Below are 13907 nucleotides of genomic sequence, written 5' to 3'. Positions count from 1 at the left end.
GGACTTTAGCAAGGCGCTTGACAAAGTCTCATATGGGAGGTTGGTCAAGAAGTTTCAGTCACTCAGCATTCAAGATGAGATAGTAAATTGGATGAGACACTGTCTTTGGCAGTATGGTAGCAGATGGTTGCCTCTCTGACTGGAGGCCTGTGACTAGTGGTTGCCACAGGGATCAGTGCTGAATCTGTTGTGGTTTGTCATCTAGATCAGTAATCTGGATGATAGTGTGGTTAACTGGATTAGCAGATTTATGACTGGTGGTGTAGTGGACAGCGAGGAAGACTATCATGGCTTGCAGTGCAATCTGGACCCCCTGGGAAAATGGTTTGAGAAATGGAAAATGGAATTTAATGCAGACAAGTGTGAGTTGTTGCACTTTGGACTGACCTACCAACAGAGGTCTTTCACAGTGACTGGTCGGGCACGGAGGAGTGTTGTAGAAGAAAGGGACCTGGGAATATAAGTCCTTAATTCACTGAAAGTGGTATCACAGTTAGATAGTGATGGAAAGAAAGATTTTAGCCCATTGGCTTTCATGAACCAAATACTGACAATAGATGGTTATTATGTTGACTTGTAAAAGAGGCCTAATTTGGAGTGTTGTGTGATGTTTTGGTCACCTACCTACAGGAAAGATTTAAAAGAGTTTCAGAGATTTCAGAGGAAATTCACAAGGATGTTGCCAAGTTTGGAGTACTTGGTTATAAGGAAAGATTGAACAGGTCAGGACTTCATTCCTTGGAATGTGGAAGATCGAGGTGAGATTTGATTGTGGTAGAGGGGCACAGATAGTGTAAATGCAAGCTGGCTTTCTCCACTGAGATTGGGTGGGACTTCAACCAGTGGCCAGGGGTCAAGGGTGAAAGGTGAAATGTTGAGGGGAACATGAGGGGAATCTTCTTCACACAGATGGTCATCTAGGTTTGGAATGAGCAGCCATCCCGAGTGGTGCATGCGAACTCGATTTCAACATTTAAGAGGTTCATGTAGGTACCTGGATGGTAGGGGTGTGGGAGTGGCAGTTTAAATAGTTCAGCACAGACTAGATGGCCCAAAGGACCTGTTTCTGTGTTGTAATTTTCTACAAGAACCTGAAATATTACAAAAATTCACTCTAACCCCTTTTAACCGCTGTGCGGACCAACCATTCATCTCAGCACGAGTTTTTTTTTTATATGGTGTTAAAACTGTGGCAGTTTAAGTTAATAATACATAAAAGAAAATCCTAGGTGCACATCCACAAAGACAATTTGCGTGAGACTGTTTCAGTTACTGTGGGGCCAGGCACCCATACTGCTCAACAGGAACAGGGAATAATACCAACGGAGAGAGTCAAAATGAGCCAGGTCACAGATTGGAGGCGGCAGAAATGCCCCATTGTTATAGAGACAGGAAGAGTATCAGGGAATTGATGGTCATTCCAGGTTCCAGCACTCTGCCCAGTCAGGAGATGATTTCTCTGTCCAACTTGGGTTGAACATCACTGTAACAGTGTGATACCAGATCAAACCTTGGCAACTCAAGAATTCTCATCTGAAATGTGGTCCTAAATCCATTGATGGATTTTGTAAATCTTTTCACAGGATAAAAATGAGAAGGAATTTGTCACCGGGAATCTCAAACACAGTCCGCCAGTTTTGCTGTCTCTGTCTGGATATTTAAGAAGTGGAGCAAGGATATTCAATCAACCATCCTTCCTGCTCAGACTGTGGGGAGGGATTTATTCGGTCATCTCAACTGAAGGTACATCAGCAAGTTCACACTGGGCAGGGCCATTCACCTGTTCTGTGTGTGAAAAAGGATTCAGTTGGTCTTCCCGCCTGTGGACACACCAGTCAGTTCACACCACACCGGGCGGAGGCTGGTCATCTGTTGAATTTCTGGGAAAGGATTCACTCAGTCATTTGACCTAATGGCTCACCAGCAAGTTCACACTGGGGAGAAGCCGTTCACCTGTTCAGTCTGTGGGAAGGGATTCACTCAGGCATCCAACCTACGGAGACATCAGCGAGTTCACACCGGAGAGAAGCCATTCACCTGTTCAGTCTGTGGGAAGGGATTCACTCAGACATCCAACCTACGGAGACATCAGCGAGTTCATACTGGGGAGAAGCCATTCACCTGCTCAGAATGTGGGAAAGGATTCAGTGAGTTATCCAACCTACTGGTACATCAGCGAGTTCACACTGGGGAGAAGCCGTTCACCTGCTCAGAATGTGGGAAAGGATTCAGTGAGTTATCCAGCCTACTGAGACATCGGCGAGTTCACACTGGGGAGAAGCCGTTCACCTGCTCAGAATGTGGGAAAGGATTCCGTGAGTTATCCAGCCTACTGAGACATCGTCGAGTTCACACTGGGGAAAAGCCATTCACCTGCTCAGAATGTGGGAAAGGATTTACTGATTCATCCACCCTACAGAGTCATCAGCGACTTCACACTGGGGAGAAGCCGTACACCTGTTCAGAATGTGGGAAGAGTTTTACTCAGTTATCCCAAGTACAGAGTCATCTGCGAGTTCACACTGGGGAGAGGCCATTCACCTGCTCAGACTGTGGGAGCAGATTCACTCATTTATCCAGCCTACAGAGACATCAGCGAGTTCACACTGGGGAGAAGCCGTACATCTGCTCAGAATGTGGAAAGGGATTCATTCAGTTATCCCACCTACAGAGTCATCAGCGAGTTCACAGTGGGGAGAAGCCATTCACCTGCTCAGTCTGTGGGAAGGGATTCACTGATCCATCCAACCTGCAGAGTCATCATCGAGTTCACACTGGGGAGAAGCCGTTCACCTGTTCAGAATGTGGGAAGAGATTTACTCAGTCATCCCAACTACAGAGTCATAAGCGAGTTCACACTGGGGAGAAGCCGTTCATCTGCTCAGTCTGTGGGAAGAGATTCACTCATTCATCCACCCTACAGCGACACCAGCGAGCTCACACTGGGGAGAAGCCGTTCATCTGTTCAGTCTGTGGGAAGAGATTCACAGAGTCATCCCACCTATTGAGCCATCAGCGTGTTCACACTGGGGAGAAGCCATTCACCTGCTCAGTCTGTGGGAAGAGATTCACTGATCCATCCAGCCTACAGAGTCATCAGCGAGTTCACACTGGGGAGAAGCCGTTCACCTGTTCAGAATGTGGGAAGAGATTTACTCAGTCATCCCAACTACAGAGTCATCAGCGAGTTCACACTGGGGAGAGGCCGTTCACCTGTTCAGAATGTGGGAAAGGATTTACTCAGTCATCCGACCTACAGAGTCATCAGCGAGTTCACACTAGGGAGAAGCCGTTCACCTGCTCAGAATGTGGGAAGGGATTCACTCAATCTTCCACCCGACTGAGACATGAGCGTGTTCACACCGGTGAGAAGCCGTTCAATTGCACAGAATGTGGGAAACGGTTCACTCTGTCATCCCACCTTCTGGAACATCAGCGAGTTCACACTGGGGAGATGCCGTTCCCCTGCTCAGAATGTGGGAAGAGATTCACTCAGTCATCCCACCTACAGAGTCATCAGCGAGTTCACACTGGAGAGAGGCCATTCACCTGCTCAGACTGTGGGAGCAGATTCACTCATTTATCCAGCCTACAGAGACATCAGCGAGTTCACACTGGGGAGAAGCCGTTCATCTGCTTCGTCTGTGGGAAGAGATTCACTGAGTCATCCAGATTACTGGAACATCAGCGAGTTCACACTGGAGAGAGGCCATTCACCTGCTCAGAATGTGGGAAGAGATTCACTCGCTCTTCCACACTACAGAGACATCAGCGAGTTCACCCTGGCTAGCAGCCTTTTACCTGCTGAGAATGTGGGCAAGGATTCACTCAGTCATCCCAACTACTGGCACTCCAGTCAGTTGTTATGAATCCCTAGGTTTTGTTTGCTGTGGACTGTCATTTTAAGAGAGAGAGATTAAGAAGGTGAATCAGTCTGATTTGCAGCTTGTTTACATCACTCCCAGCTTGTTTAGTTTTAGCTGAGGACACAGACACTCAGAGTCAGGAGATGAAGGAGGAAAAATGGAAGGATCTATACAAGGGAAATAGGTGCCAAGGGTCACTGTTTGGAATTTCCCTATGCCCACAAAAGTGGGTTAATTATCGATTCAGCGTACACAAATGTGTGGTTGTCACGTCGTTTGATCCGTATGAGTGGATCTGATTTGGGGTATCCTATGAAGACCACTGATGTGTTAACCCTTGCCTGTGTGTGGTGTGGTAATTCATTTGAAGACGATACCCCTTGTGGCAAGTCACTTTGGGTGATAATTAGTATGTGGATTTGGAAGGATGACAGATAAAATCTGCAGTGACTGTTCTCTTGTTTTACCACCATGCAACCTGTGGAATTCGACATAATTGCCTTCCCTTTACATTTACCCTGGATTACAAATATCTCTTTCATCAGTTATTCCATGGCTGAACTGAACTTTCATAATTTACCATCTCAAGACTCCAGACCTTGGTTCCCCCATGCTCAGTAGTTTTGGATTTATACTTACACACATATATAAACATAACACTGTTAACTTTTGTTTATCTTGCTTAAGTTACTATATTATAAGTACATTCTAATAAAGGTAGTTTTAACATCAAAAATAGATTCCTGCTGTAGTCTCCACGAGGAAATCTGCAGATGTTGGAAATTCAAACACACACAAAATGCTGGTGGAACACAGCAGGCCAGGCAGCATCTATAAGGAGAAGCACTGTCAATGTTTCAGGCCGAGACCCTTCGTCAGGCAGTCTCAGGCAGTCCTGACGAAGGGTCTTGGCTTGAAACGTCGACAGTGCTTCTCCTTATAGATGCTGCCTGGCCTGCTGTGTTCCACCAGCATTTTGTGTGAGTGTTGTTTCAGGTGTAGTCTATTGGTGCTGATTTGTTTCAAAAGCTTTACAATTCATAACAAAATTGGGGCCTGCATCCGGGATATGAACATCTATGGGGGCGTCGTCATTAATTATCGATTTCATTGGGGAAGTCCCTTTTGATTTATTTGTGTGTGGAAAATCAGCAGCGGATGCTGATTATTGTTTGGAAGCGGCAACCTCTGAGGCATTAGAGGATGCCAGAAGGATTGAGTTGTTGAGTCTTGTTAGAAGGTTAAAACTTGTTATGTTGAAATTGACAATGAGGAGGGCACAGTTGCAGAGGATAACAGCTGAACATTATGTTTCTGACAGTGTGTTTAAAGTGGAGGAGTTGGAGGTGTTTCCTGAAAGTAAATCTAGTGAGCTTGAGCTCCAGTACGAGTGAGAAAAATTAAAGATGGAGGCTGCGGAAAGGCAGAGGCAGTTTGAGGCTATCGAGGCAGAAAGTCAGAGAGGAGGCAGAAAAACAGAGGGAGGAAGCAGAAGGACAGAGGCTATTCGAGCTGGAAAAGATACAGTGGTTGCAGCAAAGGGGTCTAGCGTTAGACTCTGGTGATGAGTTTGAGGCCAGTCAGGAAATTAAATTGGTACCTCCATTTGATGAGACAGAGGTTGATAAATACTTACAGCATTTTGAGAAGGTTGCTTAGAATTTAAAGTGGCCAAAAGAGGGTTGGTTCTCTTACAAGGGGGAGGCTTAGCAAGCCTATTCTGCTTTGACAGTTGATGAAGCAGCTGATTATGACATAGTGAAACAGGCTGTGCTCAAAGCTTATGAGTTGGTCCCAGAATCATACAGGCAAAAGTTTAGAAATTTGTGGAAATCTGTGAACCGGACATATGTAATTTGCTTATGAGAAGTCTGTGTGTTTTGATCGCTGGTGCACATATATGATGATATATATGATGATGATAAATATATGATGATTTTAATAGCTTGAAAGAGTTAGTTTTAATTGAAGAATTCAAAAAGTGTGTCCCTGATGACACAAAAACATATTTAGATGAAAAGAATGCTGCCACTTTGCAGGAGTCTGCTAGATTAGCAGATGAGTTTGCTTTAACTCATAAGTTTAAGTTTACCCAGAATAAGAGCTTCCAAAAGAGTAGCAGGGATCACCAGGGTAAACGCGAAATTATAGCTGGGACTAGTGACAAGTGTAAGGATGAAGGGAAGCAGTTGAAAGAGAAATATTCTGGTCTTGCTTGTTACTATTGTAAGAAAGCTGGTCATATGATGGCTAATTGTTCTGTCCTGAAGAAGAAAAAGGAAAAGGTGTCAGTCCCGAATACCTGTGATCTGTCTGTTGAAGCACCTATCAACCCACAGGGTTCTGAACATTCTGTTGAGGCTCAGTTATGGACTGAGAGTTCTGACCGAATTAAGAAGGCTTTTGATCATTTTATGTCAAATGGGTTTGTATTAGTAAAGGAAGGGTGAACCCAAGAACCAGTGAAAATTCTTCAAGTTACTGGCGATTCTCAGTCACTTATATTAGACAGCATTCTAAAGTTTGGTGATGAGATTTAACACTGGTGAGGTAAATCTTATTAAAGGCATTGTGCCGTTGTACAAGGTAACTTTACTGTCAGGGTTGGTTTTGGGACCTGTTAAAATCGGATTATACTCCATTTTACCATTGGAAGATGTTAGTTTGCTGTTAGGGAATGACCTAAAATTGTTCCTGCAGTGCTATTGACAACTAAGACAACCACTGACGACCCACAGATGGATTTTAACATTTATCCTTCCTGCGCAGTAACTCGAAGTATGGCTAAAAAGTCTGCTGATGCAGACGGTTCTGTGCAGCATGATTCTGATACCCATGATAGCCAACATCGGGATTCAGGTTATGATGTCAGGGAATTTCTGCCTTCATTGTTTCAACAGGATTCAGGTCGTAAGTCTGATGAGAAAGATTTATCCCTGTGTCGGAAGGAGTTTATAGCAGAACAGAACCGAGACCCTGAGATTGAAGCTTTAAAAGAAACAATTTTCTCAGATGATGAGATTAAGAAAGTGCCAGTAGGGTATTATCTCAAGGATGGAGCGTCAATGAGGAAGTGGAGGCCACCTGCTTTTCTTTCTTTCTTTCTTTTTCAATCTTTTTATTAAATTTCACATATATAAAAAAAAACACATGATAATGAATAGATTACAAATTCAATAAACTTGAAATTACATTAGTAATAGGATAATAATAATCCTATTAAACATCAATCAACAAAAGGTACATAAATCAATCAAGTCTATATAAATATATATGAAGAAAAAAACAAAAATAATCATCAAAAAAGAAAAAAGAAATTGAAAATATATAGAAGAAAATATATATTGAAAAAAAATACTAAACTAAACTAACATGGGCAATAAATAACAGTTTATAAATATATGATAGTGTCAAGAAAAAAACTCCGGAACTCCATACCTGAACAAGGATAAGTAGAGAAAAGGATCTGAAATAGGCCAAATTAATTCATATGAAAGTGTCGAATAAATGGTCCCCAGGTTTCTTCAAATTTAATTGAAGAATCAAAAATAGTGCTTCTAATTTTTTCCAAACTCAGATAGGAAATAGTTTGGGAGAACCACTGAGATGTAGTAGGAGGATTTACTTCTTTCCAGTTTTGTAATATAGACCTTCTGGCAATTAATGTTACAAAGGCAATCATTCGTCTGATTGAAGGGGAAAGCTGATTGCCATCTTCATTTGGTATACCGAAAATTGCAGTAATAAAATGGGGTTGTAAATCGATATTCCACACTGAGGAAATGACATCAAAGATGTCCTTCCAATAGTCATGTAAAGTGGGACATGCCCAAAACTTGTGGGTCAATGAAGCCACTTCTAAGTGACATCTGTCACATTGAGGGTTGATATGCGAGTAAAATCGGGCAAGCTTATCTTTAGACATATAAGCTCTATGTACAATTTTAAATTGTATTAAAACATGTTTAGCACAAATAGAAGAGGAATTAACCATTTGTAAATTTTTTTCCCATTTATCTGTTGATATATTACATCGAAGTTCTTTTTCCCATTCTTGTTTAATTCTATCCGATATTTCTGGCTGTATCTTCATAATCATGTTATAAATAAAAGCTACTAATCCCTTCTGTCAAGGATTAACAGTAAAAATCAAATCTGAAAAATCCGATGGAGTTGAATTAGGAAAAGATGGAAGAATTTTATGTAAGAAATTTCTAATTTGTAAGTATCTAAAAAAATTCGATTTAGGTAATTCAAATTTGTTGGAAAGTTGATCAAAAGACATCAAAGTACCTTAAAAAAAAGATCACGAAAACATTTTATACCTTTCCTTTTCCATATGCTAAAAGCTTGATCTGTCAGTGAAGGTTTGAAAAAAAAATTACATAAAATAGGGCTGTCCAGAACAAAGTTTTTCAGATTAAAGAATTTGCGAAATTGAAACCAAATTCGTAGTGTATGTTTGACAATAGGGTTAGATATCTGATTATTGAATTTAGCTAAATCAATAGGAAGAAAAGAACCAAGAACGGAAAATATAGAATATCCCTTTACCTCACTACATTCCAAATTTACCCACTGTGGGCACACAGGTGAATCCAGATCTAATTTCCAGTACATAAGGTTACGAATATTATTCGCCGAATAATAAAATCTAAAGTTAGGTAAAGTTAGACCACCATCTTTTTTAGACTTTTGTAATTGCCTTTTGCTTAACCTAGGGTTTTTATTTTGCCACACAAATGAGGAAATTTTTGAATCAATATTATCAAAAAAAGATTTAGGAATAAAAATTGGTAAAGCTTGAAATAAATATAAAAATTTCAGTAAAATCATCATTTTAATAGCATTAATCCGACCAACTAATGATAAAAATAAGGGAGACCATCTTGTAGTAAGTTGTTGAATTTGATAAAGCATAGGTAAAAAATTCAGTCCAAATAAATCTTTATATTTCTTGGTGATTTTTATACCTAAATAGATGAAATTATCAGTAACAACTTTAAATGGCATCCTGTCATTCAATAAGGTTTGCGCATTTAAAGGGAATAACTCACTCTTATCTAAGTTTAGCTTATAACCAGAAAAGCTACCAAATTGAGCCAACAAGGATAAAATAGCAGGAATAGACCTACTAGGATTAGAAATATATAACAACAAATCATCAGCATAAAGCGATAATTTATATAACTTCTCATTACGGATAATACCAAAAATATTAGGAGACTCACGAATAGCAATAGCTAAAGGTTCTAATGCAATATTAAATGATAAAGGACTTAAAGGACAACCTTGTCTCGTACCACGAGATAATTGAAAAAAAGAGGATCTATAATTATTTGTAAGAACAGAAGCAACAGGTTTATAATATATTAATTTAATCCATGATATAAAATTAGGACTAAAATTAAAGTTTCTCAATGCATTAAATAAATATGTCCATTCAACTCTATCAAAGGCTTTTTCAGCATCTAATGAGATAACACATTCTGGGGTTGTAAGTGATGAAGTATAAATTATGTTAATCAATTTTCTAATATTAAAAAAGGAATACCGATTCCTAATAAAACCAGTTTGATCTTCTGAAATAATCTGTGGTAGTACCTTTTCTAATCTAATGGCTAAAATTTTTGTAAGAATCTTAGAGTTTACATTTAATAATGATATAGGGCGATAAGATGCACATAAAGTAGGATCTTTATCTTTTTTAAGAATTAGAGAAATAGTAGCTTCATAAAAAGATTGAGGTAATCTCTTCTTAACAAACGCATCATTAAAGATTTCACATAGCCAAGGAGAAAGCAATGAAGAAAACGTTTTAAAAAATTCTACAATAAAACCATCAGGACCAGGAGCTTTCCCTGAGTTCATTGATGAGATAGCCTCTCTTATTTCATCCATAGAGATAGGAGCATCAAGCAAGCTACAATCTTCATCTATCAGTTTAGGAATATTCAAGTTATTAAAAAAATTATCCATCATAAACCGGTCACCGTCAAATTCCGATTGATATAAAAATTTATAAAAATCTTGAAAAGTGTTATTGATTTCTTTATAATCAGTAGTTAAATTACCGTCTTGTTTACGAATTTTAATAATTTGTCGCTTAGTCAAAATAGCTTTTAATTGATTAGCTAACAATTTACCAGTTCGATCACTATGAATATAAAATTGAGCCCTGGTCTTAATTAATTGATTCTCAATTGAAAAAGATAATAATAAACTATGTTCCATTTGAAGCTCAACTCTCTTCTTATAAAGTTCTTTGGTAGGAGTAACGGAATAAATCTTATCAATTTCTTTAATTTTATCCACCAGTAAAGCTATATCTGAATATCTTTGTTTTCTTTTACCAGCGGAATATGAAATAATTTGTCCACGAATAAAAGCCTTGAAAGAGTCCCAAAGTATTCCTCTATCAATCTCTTCTGTATAATTTGTTGAAAAAAATAAGTCAATTTGTTGTTTTATGAAGGTAATAAATTCTGGATCTTGAAGCAAAGTAGCATTAATTCTCCAAGATCTAGTATTGATAGAAGAGTCCGGAATCTTGATAGATAACTTCAAAGGTGCATGATCCGAAATAGCAATAGAATCGTATTTACTATCAATAACATCTGTTAATTAACGATGATCAATAAGGAAATAATCAATTCTAGAATAACTATGATATACATGTGAAAAAAATGAAAATTCTTTATCTTTAGGGTTCAAAAACCGCCATATTTCAGTAATTCCAGAATCAACCATAAAAGAATTAATAAGTAAAGCTGATCTATTCGGAAGAGTTCGAATAGGTTTAGATCTATCCATCGAAGGATTCAAACAACAATTAAAGTCTCCACCCATTATCAACATATATTCATTCAAGTTAGGAAGGGAAGTAAATAAACGTTTAAAAAATTCAGCACAATCAAAGTTTGGAGCATAAATATTAACTAAAACAACTTTCCGATTAAAAAGTGAACCAGTTATCAACAAAAATCTACCCTGTGGATCAGAAATAACTTCATAGTGTGTAAACGAAATTGAGGGGTCTATAAAAATAGACACACCCCTAATTTTAGCGGTACAATTCGAGTGAAATTGTTGACCTTTCCAGAACCTAAAAAAACGTTGATTATCCTCCCTCCTAATATGGGTCTCCTGTGCAAAAATAATATTAGCGTTCAATCTATGGAATACTTTAAATATTTGTTTTACGTTTAATCGGATGATTTAAACCATCAGTATTCCACGAGATAAAGTTAATAGATTTATCCATCATACCAATATTAATTGTGTGTATCATAAAAGGTTAAAAAGACACATAACCCACAATTTAGGAAGAAGGAAAATTGATTCAGGAGCAACCGGAGATCCTGACACCTCAACAATATTAATCATTTAAAGTCAGCCCATAAACTAAAAGCAAAAAAATAAAAAGCAAAAGCATGAAAAAAGATCCCTCCCCCCTCCCCCCACCCTTTGAAAGAAAGCCAAGCGGCAAGCGCATAAACTAATACTAATATTACCCCCATTTCAAGATGGCAGCTCCATAAGAAAATTTTTTTAAGAAAAAACTATATAACACCCAAATTAAAATATAGAGTTGCAAAAATATATATATATATATATACATATACATACATATATATATATATACATACACATACACATACATACACATATCAGTCAAGTTAAAAAAAAACTAAAATAGTAAAACCAGAAAAATCATTAATAAAAAAATGAACATTAAAATTTAAAAGTGTAATACACCTTTAAAAAAAATTCCATATTCAAATACAAAGATGGCGTTTCAAAAGCAAAGACTTATGGGAAGAAGAAACGACATTTTGAGAAAACCATATTACAAAATATGAATATAAGTTCAGCAATCTAATAAGACAATTTAGTAAAAAAAAGTTATCAAAATAATTTTTTTTTAAGAAAAGATTTAATAGACACTACAACATATATATAAAAAATAGACTAAAAAAAAAGAATTCAAAACCTTTGTTCCATTTCTAAATACAGGCAAGCAAATAAACGCTTATCAAAAAGCAAAGACTTATGGGCAGAAGAAACGACATTTTGAAAAAATAATTCATTATTACAAAATACAAACGTGTATAAAAAAGGATATTATAAAAATTAAAACAGCATCTATAAGCAATGATAATAGTAGTAAAAAAAAACCCAGACCCATAATTCAAAATAAGAAGTTATAACCCAACTTCAAGGGTTAAAACTTAAAATGAAATGGCATCCTCTCTCCAAAAAAAAAATCTTCAATGTAACTCATAGTTCAAGTTGCACTAGAGGATCGATATTCTTCAACAAATTTCTTCGCTTCTTCCGGAGTGTTGAAAAATCGTAGACTGTTGTCGTTCAGCACAATTCTAAGCTTCGCTGGATACATTAAAACTTGTTTAAGTCCAATCGAATGAATCTCTGCCATCACTGGTTTAAAAGCGATTCTGGCTTTCATTACTTCATAAGAATAATCCTCAACAATTCGAAATGAATAGTTTTTGTAGGAGATCATACCTTTTTTACGAGCTAATCGAATTAGAAGCTCTTTCTCACGAGGATAATGAAGACGAACAATCACCGCTCGTGGTTTATCAGTCGCAGACGAAAACCTCGCAACTCTGTGAGCGCGGTCGATAACAGGTTCATTTTGCAAACCTTCACCACCGAAAATTTCCCACAGTAATTTAGAGAAAAATTCAGTTAAATCACCGGACTCAACTTTTTCGGGAAATCCGATGATGCGCAAATTCTGTCTGCGAGATCGATTTTCAAGATCAGTAATTTTAAACTTATACTGATCCAAAGTTTTAGCAGTCGACTCTAACTTCTTCTCCAACACTTCAATTGTACGTGCTTTTTCACAAATTGATTGTTCAAGAGTCGTGATCTTATTTTCATGCCGCTGAACATCTAACGCCTGCGACTGAAACTTAATTTCAAGCGATCTAACAACTCCTTCAAGATCGGATATTTTCGTGGTAAGCCTTTTTTCCAAACTTGACAGTTTACTATCCAATTTACCTTCTAGTCTGCCTTCCAAACCCGCAAGTTTAGAATCCAGAAGGTTAGCAACTGTATCGATAGATAAAGGATCCTTAGCCGATTTCTTACTTGTAGCCATTTTAAGTTTGACAAAATTAGATCAAATATTATTTTAGGAAAAAAGGGTCAATCAGAAGTAGCAACTCATATGATTAAGTTCGAAAAGATTTAATTAAAGGGTGATTATAGTTGAAAAAATAAAGAGCGCCTAAAAGGCAGATGCTTACGTCGCCATCTTGAAACTCCACCCCCCGCCACCTGCTATTCCAGCAAGTGAGGAATGGGCAATTGTTCACCAAGTTGTAGTTCCTAAAGTTATATGGCTGAAATTTTAACTTTGGCCTGCAGTCTGCCATCAGGTCGACATTTTGGAGTGAATAAAACTGTAAACAGTTATGAAATAATTCTACTGGCCTAATTTGAGGAAAGATGTTGTGACCTTTTGCAGAATCTGTCACACTTGTCAAGTTGTGGGTAAACTGAATCACTCTGCCCTATACCTGCATTCGGTGAACCCTTTTTAAAATTTATAGTGAGGGGACCTTTGTCCTTGTTAAAGGAACAGTGGATTGATGGGGATATACATCTTAACTTGTTAGACTTTGTGTAGAAGTTCAAGAATAAATTACAAGTCTGTAGTCCAGTGAGACAAAACTTAAAGATTTCTCAAAACAAAATGAAGTGGTGGTTTGATAAGTTGGCTTTGGAAAGAAAATACCAGGTGGGGGATAAGGTGCTTGCCTTATCTCCAATATTGATGAATCCACTTCAGGCTAAGTTCAATAGACCGCATGAAATAGTCTCTCAAATTAATGATCTGAATAATGCTATTAAAACACCTGACCAACGTAAACTAACACAGGTGGTACACATAAATATGATAAAGCCTTATTTTGACAAGCAGGCTCCATCTGTGAGTGTTGTTGTCAAAACATATGAATCTGGTTACCCTGAGAATGAAACAATTGACTCGTCTGAGACTTT

The 13907-nt window shown here is 37.9% G+C and overlaps 1 protein-coding gene across 1 annotated transcript; it reads left to right on the top strand.

Annotated features, from left to right (window-relative positions):
- The first annotated feature begins 1468 nt into the window (after positions 1-1468).
- LOC132387241 (gastrula zinc finger protein XlCGF26.1-like) lies at positions 1469-4650 on the top strand. Its single transcript, XM_059959601.1, has one exon. The coding sequence runs from the start codon at positions 1913-1915 to the stop codon at positions 3788-3790; it is 1878 nt and encodes a 625-aa protein (XP_059815584.1). The 5' UTR covers positions 1469-1912; the 3' UTR covers positions 3791-4650.
- The last annotated feature ends 9257 nt before the right edge of the window (positions 4651-13907 follow it).

Source organism: Hypanus sabinus, unplaced genomic scaffold, assembly GCF_030144855.1.
Source record: "Hypanus sabinus isolate sHypSab1 unplaced genomic scaffold, sHypSab1.hap1 scaffold_1654, whole genome shotgun sequence".
Lineage (NCBI taxonomy): Eukaryota > Metazoa > Chordata > Chondrichthyes > Myliobatiformes > Dasyatidae > Hypanus > Hypanus sabinus.
Note: the sequence above shows the minus strand (reverse complement) of the source record. Positions and strands in the feature narration are given on the sequence as shown.